General features: G+C 40.5%; 1 protein-coding gene across 1 annotated transcript in view; it reads left to right on the top strand.

Moving 5' to 3' along the window:
- Positions 1-6,763: 6,763 nt before the first annotated feature.
- Positions 6,764-9,770, top strand: part of LOC106567511 (serine/threonine-protein kinase 10) — a 46,328-nt gene continuing 43,321 nt past the window's right edge. The window contains exon 1 of the mRNA XM_014136826.2: positions 6,764-7,211. Within this exon, the coding sequence (XP_013992301.1) occupies positions 7,053-7,211 (159 nt within the window). The 5' untranslated portion in view covers positions 6,764-7,052. The remainder of the gene's footprint in view (positions 7,212-9,770) is intronic.

The raw sequence follows: 9,770 nt of genomic DNA, 5'->3' as shown, positions 1-9,770 counted from the left end.
TGGTGAGAGCTTTCCGAGCTAAAGGTTAGCTGATGACCGCTAGCAGTGGTTAGCTGACTGATAGCTGATAGCTGGTAGCTAGTTAACTAGCTAGCTTCAGTTGAGATATTCTAGTTCGGAGGTAAATAGAAATACTTTAGAAAAAAACAGATCCACACCACATTGGGTGAGGAAGGTTGCAGGAGAGTATTTAGAAGTTGAGGTTTAGGAAAAATATTAAAAAGAATGCGAAGGAAAATATATAAAAAATATATATACATGGGACGAGACAAGACAAAGACGTCTGACTGCTACGCCATCTTGGATAGTGATGCCATAGACTCTTCTCTGTGCTACTGTACGGCAAGCGGTACCAGCGCACCAAGTCTGGAACCAACAGGACACTAAACTGCTTCTACCCCAAGCCATAAGATTGCTAAACAAGGCTGCTAAATAGCTAATCAAATAGCTACCCAGACTTAATGCATTGACCCTTTTTTGAACTAACTCTTTTGCACTGACTCTGCACACACACTGGACTCTACCCCCACACTCTCACATATACTTATACTGACATCCCAACACACACACAAACACATACACTACATACGCTCACACACACATAGCATGCGCACACATGCATATATGCCACATGCACACACACTCAAACACAGTAGAGGTGCGTGGGTAAAATCTCTGGGGAAGCCAAGCCAGGAAAAGTAAACCCATATTACAACCTACTGTATGTGTTGTGATAATTGCGTTGTTTGCTCTATAACCTGTTAGTTCATATGCCTTGAGACCGTGATATATAGGCCTAAGACCGAGACGGTAAGAAGACACAGTGGCAGAAAAAAATTCAATCACACATTTGTTATATCACAAAACCAGAGAGCACAAAGCATATTGCACGTAACAAACAGTTACATGAGCTACAGCACGGTCAAGCAAGTTAATGTTTCCGACATTTTCAGACTACTAAACAACTATGGATTTAGAACCACAGAGAGTTTCCGCAAGTCACAAAGAAAACAGGAGCTGCCTTCACTACTCCAGCACCATTTCAACTTCAAAATTTCAACATCATCAAATCACCTATGCCTATTCTATTACAGTGATAACTAAAATATACCAAAAACAATTGAGTCCAATCACAGTAAGCTAAATATGATGTGGCTGTCCATGGTTCGGATTTCTGTCTGTGTGTGTGTGTGTGTTTGTGCGTGCGTACGTGTGTTTGTGCAAGTACAAAAACATGTTGACTGACCCTACTTGTAGAGAAACACATGACATCCTTGTCTCTTTCATGTTGACGAAAGGGTCTATGAATCTGTCATACAGTACACACTTTTATTTTTTTGTTGTCCTAGACCTAGGTTATCTGACTAAAATGGTTGCTCGCTAGCCTAACTTCCATTCATGGGCAATGTTAGCTAGTTAACATTAGCCTTCTACAGTGGGGAAAAAAGTATTTGATCCCCTGCTTATTTTGTACGTTTGCCCACTGATAAAGAAAGGATCAGTCTATAATTTGAATGGTAGGTTTATTTGAACAGTGAGAGACAGAATAACAACAAAAATATTGAGAAAGTCGTCCCATGTGGCTCAGTTGGTAGAGCATGGTGTTTGCAACGCCAGGGTTGTCGGTTCGATTCCCACGGGGACCAGTACGTAAAATAAAATAAATATGAAATGTATGCATTCACTACTGTAAGTCGCTCTGGATAAGAGCGTCTGCTAAATAACTAAAATGTAAAAAAAATATTATTTAATAGTTTTCTTTTATCAAGGGAGGCCAAATGCTCACTGGCTTCCCTTGCATTTAATTTTACAGGCCGCAACAATGTCATACTCTTTTTGACCAGACGGCATCAAATAGATGGCCTACACATACAGAGATAGAGAGGTGCTGTTTCACTCACCCAGATGGTTTCTCTGTTGAGATACAGTAGATATACAAAAGTATGTGGACACTCATTCAAATTATTGGATTCGGCTAGTTCAGCCACACCCGTTGCTGACAGGTGTATAAAATCGAGCAACCATGCAATCTACATAGACAAACATTGGCAGAAGTATGGCCTTACTGAAGAGCTTAGTGACTTTCAACATGGCACCATCATAGGATGGCACCTTTCCAACAAGTCAGTTCATAAATATTTCTGCCCTGCTAGTGCGGCTTGGCAGGGTCATGTTTCGGAGGACGCATGGCTCTCGACCATCGCCTCTCCCGAGTCTGTACAGGAGTGGCCGTGATGGGACAATACTCCACCAATTTGATGTCACGAAATTGTGGAGAAAAAGGGGTGAAAAGTAAAAAATAAAATTCTACCCTGCTAGAGCTTCCCTGGTCAACTGTTAGTGGTGTTATTGTGAATCGGAAACGTCTAGGAGCCACAACCGCTCAGCTGCGAAGTGGTAGGCCACAGAAGCTCACAGAACGGGACTGCCAAGTGCTGAAGCTCGTAGAGCCAAACTCATGAACCGTTCATTGGGAGTTTCATGAAATGGGTTTCCATGGCCGAGCAGCGGCACACAATCCTAAAATCACCATGTGCAATGCAGCGGCTGCTGGATAGGTGTGAAGCTCTCCGCCATTGGACTCTGGAGCAGAGGAGAAAAATTATGAAACACAGAGAGACAAAAGTTACATTATTTTATGTTTTTTTTTCTTGGTACATTATTTGGGGAAGCCTGGCTTCCATTGGCACCTATGAACACACGCCAGTGCTCTCTAACACACAAGCTTTCACACTCACCACTTACACTTCTGCTACTGCTCCACATACACTGCTGCAACAACTCAGTCTATTATCTATCCTGTTGCCTAGTCACTTTACTCCTACCTACAGTATATGTACATAGCTACCTCAATTACCTCGTACTCCTGCACATTGACTCGTTACTGGTACTCCCTGTATATAGCCATGTATTTGTACTTGTATTTGTATTTGTTATTGTTATTTATTTGTTATTCACTGTAACTATTTCAATTTTAAAATATATATTTTGTATATTTAACTCTGCATTATTGGAAAAAGATCTGTAAGTAAGCATTTCACTGTTAGTTTACACCTGTAGTTTACAAAGCACATAACAAATACAGTTTGATTTGATCTGATCTACGAAAGCCTGGGTTTGAGTGGTAGCCTATTTGTACTTTTTTTGTTACTTCATGGCCTGCAATTATTTTAATAAAACGTCATTATATGATACACTGTAGGATCCATCATCTGTGGATCCAGATGTGATATGACTTCCCGAAAGTTCTATGAGAAATATAAAATAGCCTTGTGAATTATAATGTAAAAACTACATAACTATCACATAATGGTAGATGACAGCAACAGGCTCCACAAAAATCTGTGCTGTTGATACATGTACTATGATTATTTGCCACCTAGTGGTGCTTGTGAGCTATAGAGTGCACCAAAATATATCCGTGTAACCTTGATCTTATATTGCATTATGCAAATCAAAGTTATGAAACAGCTATGTATTTTGTACCTTACTGTAGACTGAGAATCCAATTTTGGGGACCATTTCGGCAAAAGCCAAGGTTATACAAAATTCCCCAATAAAACACCTTTCTGTAGGCCTACATACTTTCCCCCATTGCTTTTCCCTTAAACTTGTGAAAACGTATTTGAATAAGACTATATGTCCATGATAAAAACTGTGCTGTACCTGTTTTGTTGTGCCCTATCTGTACTGCTAATGACAGCTGTTTTTGCTTTCAATACCTGTCAGTTGCCACATGGAATGGGTGGCATAGGCAAGTGGTACCCAAACTTTTTTGGTTACTGTACCACCAACTTAATTTTTCTCTGCCCAGTTGACCCCTGAAGTCCTAGTACCCCTAGTTGGGAACCACTGGCCTAGGCAACTTAAAGTAACTGCCCAGTCATATTCTGTTAATTCATACCAGTGGCAACCCGTCATTCAGGTCTGCCCTACCTGTATTGAGTCTCACATAAAAAATAAAAAAAAGGTTTGTGGGGGTTGCCTGTTTTGCATATTATTTTGGCATTAATACATGTCACATATCATTGAGTTAATAAAGCCTCCATACAAACATGGTCTCTTTTTTGCTTTTTTGAGTAAAGTAGCTCCAAAATGCAGGTGTTTCAGCCTAGCTCTGTGCTTTCTGTGGTGGTGGTGGGGCAGCCAGTGGAAAATACGGAGCGTAGGGGTTGGTAATGTTCTCTAGTTGCGTCGTGATTGGCTCAGTGTTTTGTCACTCATGGGGACACTATGTCACTGCCAAATCTAAGGGTAGAGCTCGAAAATTCAAGCCCCTTGGGTGTTGCCATAGAGATACATTAGAAGTGCCCATCCAAGAAGAAGAAGGCTCAAGGTCATTGGCCACAGATAAATTACTTAAAATCACGTTCTATCTACAGTAGCTTTGATTGGACTGATCATGTCAACATCATACTTTGAAAATCTTAGCTAGCAGTCATCATCATGAAAGTCAACAATCTGGCAAAACCTATTTAATCGTTGTCATATGAAGATGAATACTGAAGAGAAATTATAGATAAAACATATCGGTGCTCATCGGCCATTGGACATAAACATTACACAACAAGTTGTAAAATTCAACAATGAGTGGTTTGGAAGGAATCAGTGGCTAACTGCAAGCATTGCAAAGCAATCACTAGCCTGCTATTCAGTGGAGTGGGTGTGTGGTCCCAATTCTCAGATGAAGGATCTCTTTTCCAAGCTTAAAATTATAAACATTCAAAATTGGCCATATTGTCAATCCAGCATGATTTCGGCTGCGCTCAAAACAACTGTTAACTCAGAACTGGGAAATCTGACTTCAGTGAGTTCAAGACAACTGGGAAAATATGTTTTGAACGGTCATCCAACTCAGAATTGTAAGTCGGGAACTCGGGCCTCTTTCTAGAGCTACGACCTGAAGATCACTGATGTAATCATGATTCGATTTTAGATTTTTTCAGAATTTCCAGTTGTCTTGAAAGCACCATATATCCAAAGAATGCCAGACTTTGATGACAAAGTTTGATGACAAAATTTGCCCACAAAGGACCGTTGCGCCACCTTCCTGTTCAAGGTTCAAGTGAGCACAGCACAACAAGGTGAGTCCAAAAATGTATTGTATGCTGCTGCATAAATGACGTAATATGTCAAGGAGATGTGTATACTGTAGCTAAGAAAGTAATACTAAGTGTATGTTATGTAGTAAGCTGTTAGTAGGCAATGTGCCTCACTCAAATAATTTGTTCTATTTTCTCCTCTTAATTTTGCCTACTGTTCTTACTTGGTGGTGCACATGTAGCCTATAACCTGTTTTAGAGAAATGTAATCATTGAATATTGTAAGAGCTTTCATTCTCTGCTTATATGCCCCCTTTATTTATCCTACGGTTCTGACTTGGTGTACAGGGAGAACACTGTAAGAACAGCTCATGTTCTGAATTCTGTTGCTGTACATTTCAAAAGTGATAAAAAAATAGCTATATTGACTACATCTGTACTAGCTCGCTCATTAATGTCTTAATCAAAATTGCAGATTGACTCTAATCCGCTTGTTGTCCCCTTATGCCATAGTTTGTACATCTCAATTGTCAATAGAAACCACATTTATTTAAGCAAGTCAGCCATATCAGCCATGTTTTTTTTAAAGGCAATAAATGAGGCTGAAAGAACTGTTTCGCTGCCAGACAAGGCTCTGCTGATAGCCAGGTGTAGCAATGGTAAGGTGTTGGAACTGCTGTTGAGACATCTTTATGTAGGCCCTAACAGTTTTGTCACCGTTATAGTGCAATTAATGTATTGTTTAGTGTTGTATAGTGTAGTGGCTTTGCTGGCATTCATCCCCCCAAAATGTTTTGTTTGCCCCTCCAAGATTTACATGCTACAATTGCCACTGACTCATACCCAAATAATGTTGTTGACTCCAGTGGTGGTTGCTGAGGGGAAGATGGTTCATAATAATGGCTGGAACTGAGCTGATGGAATGGCATCAAACACATGGAAACCATGTGTTTGATGTATTTGATACCATTCCACTCATTCCCCTCTAGCCATTAGCACAAGCCCGCCTTCCCCAATTAATGTGCCACTAACCTCCTGTGGTTGACTTATCCTATACTCATATTTGAGGCCAAAGCATAAATTGGAGATAAAACACTTCAAAAAAACCCACCTATCTCAAACAGACTGTTTCATAAATGCTTTCTATTTCGTCAGAGAGAACGATATCATCCTCCTAATGAGCAGGAGGTGGCCAATCAGCGGTCTTTTCACGTGAATATTTTTAATGTCCTGCATACAGGACACCATAATGTTGTTGTGGTATGCCCACACCATTCCAAAACATAAGAGCTGCTTTTTAACATAGCCTACTTACCATTTTGGGCAATGAAAACTATTTCACTTATATTGTAATTAATTATAGGTCATATTTCATAAAAACCTGGAAACACCGGACAGATATTTTAAAAACGACATGCACATCTAAACTGGGAAGTGAAGTTATTTTAACTACATATCTTGGGTAAAGATGACGGATCTGCGCCCAGAAAACGACACTTCCATGACACTGGGGGAGCGCTGGGGAGCTAAAGGCCTGTGCTACGTTCAAATATTAGTATGAACTAGGAAATTCGTACATTTCCGACTTTTTAACTGCTTGGGCGCACTTGTATAACTACAATCTATTAGCAAGTCGGACTTTTCCGAGTTTCCTAGTTCCGATTAGCATTTTAACATGGAAATAAGGTGGGGCTTCTGTCTTTTTACCCCGAAGCAACAAGTTATTCTCCATAACTGGTTACAGTGTTGCAGCAGGTGGTGATTATGTGCTGTGGACAAGTCATGTGAATGGAAATAATTCGTTTTTATTTTATGACAACGCGTGAATACATCTTTTAGAACGTGTTTTTGACGGCTTATTTTCTTACTTGAAAGGTGTGTGATTATAAATCCAGGTAGTTTTCCCCCGAATACTTTTTTATTCTAACAGGAGTGAAACTCAGAATAGTTGCTGTGTCTTGAGAAACGTGGCTTTTATGAACAGCTTTTATTGCATTTTTGCGGCGAACCATGGCTTTTGCTAAATTCAGCAAAATACTTCGCCTGTCTAATTTTGACATAAAAAAGAAGGCAAAACAATATGAACACGTTCATCGAGACATCAATCCTAATGACCAATGGGAAATTATCGGAGAATTGGGTGATGGAGCTTTTGGAAAAGTTTACAAGGTAAGCAATATGGGTTTCAACATACTTTTGGTCATGTAGTGAATGTGGACACCTGCTCGTCAAACATCTCATTCCAACATCATGGCATTAATATGGAGTTGGTTTCCCCATTGCTGCTATAACAGCCGCCACCCTTCTGGGAAGGCTTTCCAGTCGTTAGATGTTGGAACATTGCTGCGGGTACTTGCTTCCATTCAGCCACGAGCGTGAGTGAGGTCCGGCACAGATGTTGGGCGATTGGGCCTGGCTCGCTGTCGGTGTTTCAAATCATCCTAAAGGTGTATTCGATGGGGATGAGGTCAGGGCTCTCTGTGCAGGACAGTCCACTTCTAACACGCCGATCTCCAAGTAGTTTTTTTCCCCCGAATACTTTTTTATTCTAACAGGAGTGAAACTCAATATTTGCTGTGTCTTGAGACACTTTTAGTTGTCTTTTGTTTCCAGCACAAGTTTCACCTTTTGTAATGATCATGCTATTTATCATCAGCTTCTTGATATGCCACACCTGTCACATGGATGGATTATCTTGGCAAAAGGAGAACAGGGATGTAAACAAATGTATGTACAATTTGAGAGAAATAATATTTTTGTGTACATGGAACATTTCTGTGATTTGTTTTTATCTCAGCTCACGAAACCAACACTTTACATGTTTATATTTGTTCTATGTATGTACAATATGGACATTGTATTTATTTTTTATTTTTACTATTTTCTACATATTATAATGGTGAAGACATCATGAAATGAAACTATGAAATCACACATGGAATCATGTAGTAACCAAAAGTGTTAAACAAATCAAAATGTATGTCATTTGCGATTCTTCAAAGTAACCACCCTTCCCCTTCATGACAGCTTTGCACCTTCTTGGCATTCTCTCAACCAGCTTCATGAGGTAGTCACCTGGAATGCATTTCAATTAACGGGTGTGCCTTGTTCAAAGTTAATTTGTGACAAGGTAGGGGTGGTATACAGAAGATAGCCCTATTTGCTAAAAGACCAAGTCCATATTATGGCAAGAAATTACTGTCCGTTACTTTAAGACATGAAGTGCAGCCGCAAAAGCCATCAAGTGGTATGATGAAACTGGCTCTCATGAGGACCGCCACAGGAAAGGAAGACCCAGAATTACCTCTGCTGCAGAGGATAAGTTAATTAGAGTTACCAGCCTTAGAAATCGGCAATTAAAAGCATCACAGATTGCACGTCACAGAGTTCAAGTAACAGACACATCTCAACATCAACTGTTCAGAGGAGACTGAGTGAATCAGGCCTTCATGTTTGAATTGCTGCAAAGAAACCACTACTAAAGGACACCAATAAGAAGAGACTTGCTTGGGCTAAGAAACACAAGCAGTGGACATCTGTCCTTTGGTCTGATGAGTCCAAATTGGAGATTATTGATTCCAACCGCCGTGTCTTGGTGAGACGCAGAGTAGGTGAACGGAAGATTTCCACGTGTGGTTCCCACCGTGAAGCATGGAGGTTTGTGGGTGCTTTGCTGGTGACACTGTCAGTGATTTATTTAGAATTCAAGGCACACTTAACCAGCATGGCTACCACAGCATTCTGCAGCAATACACCATCCCATCAGGTTTGCTCTTAGTGAGACTATCATTTGTTATTCAACAGAACAATGACCCAACACACCTCCAGGCTGTGTAAGGGTTATTTGATCAAGAAGGAGTGTGATGGAGTGCTGCATCAGATGTCCTGGCCTCCACAATCACCTGACCTCAACCCAATTGAGATGGTTTGGGATGAGTTGGACCGCAGAGGTGAAGGAAAAGCAGCCAACAATTGCTCAGTATATATGGGAACTGCTTCAAGACTGTTGGAAAAGCGTTCTTCATGAAGCTGGTTGAGAGAATGCCAAGAGTGTGCAAAGCTGTCATCAAGGCAAAGGGTGGCTACTTTGAAGAATCTCATCAAATATATTTTGATTTGTTTAACACTTCTTTTTGGTTACTGCTGTACATGATTCCATATGTTTTTTCATAGTTTTGATGTCTTCACTATTATTATACAATGTAGTAAAAATAAAGGAAAACCCGACTGGTACTGTGTTTATGCATGTATATAGCCAATCGTGACTTTGCAGCTGGCTGATCTCTAAGGGGAAATCGTTCAGTTCTGCCTCCAGAACAAGACTCATGACAAGTGCTGAGGAACAGGCAGTAGGGAGTTGCTGGATTTGCACTGCTCACTTATCCTCTGGCGCCTCATCACTGTAGCTTCATAAGCATTTTGACCCTAGTCTAGAACTAACTGCATTGATCATCTTCGAAGGTACTTTTGTGCTCACCAATTTATTGTGAAATTTGGAGAGAGATTGCTTTCTTTTGAAGGGCAGCACACTCTGGTTTCATGCCCAAGCCAGACGGACCAACTCCTGTAGAGCTGTTGTACTAACTGGGCTCCATTTGGACCTCCCCAGGAGACCCCACTATTACCCTCCACTGTTTGCTTCATCCAAACTCAGCTGTAGTTTGGGTTATGGGTTTATATTTAATCTGTATCTTTTAGTCCTCACATTGTGACATGGCAGGAAAAAGT

This window comes from Salmo salar, chromosome ssa13 (genome assembly GCF_905237065.1).
Source record: "Salmo salar chromosome ssa13, Ssal_v3.1, whole genome shotgun sequence".
Taxonomy (NCBI): domain Eukaryota; kingdom Metazoa; phylum Chordata; class Actinopteri; order Salmoniformes; family Salmonidae; genus Salmo; species Salmo salar.
The sequence above is the reverse complement of the archived record's forward strand: the minus strand, read 5'-3'. Positions and strand labels throughout refer to the sequence as shown.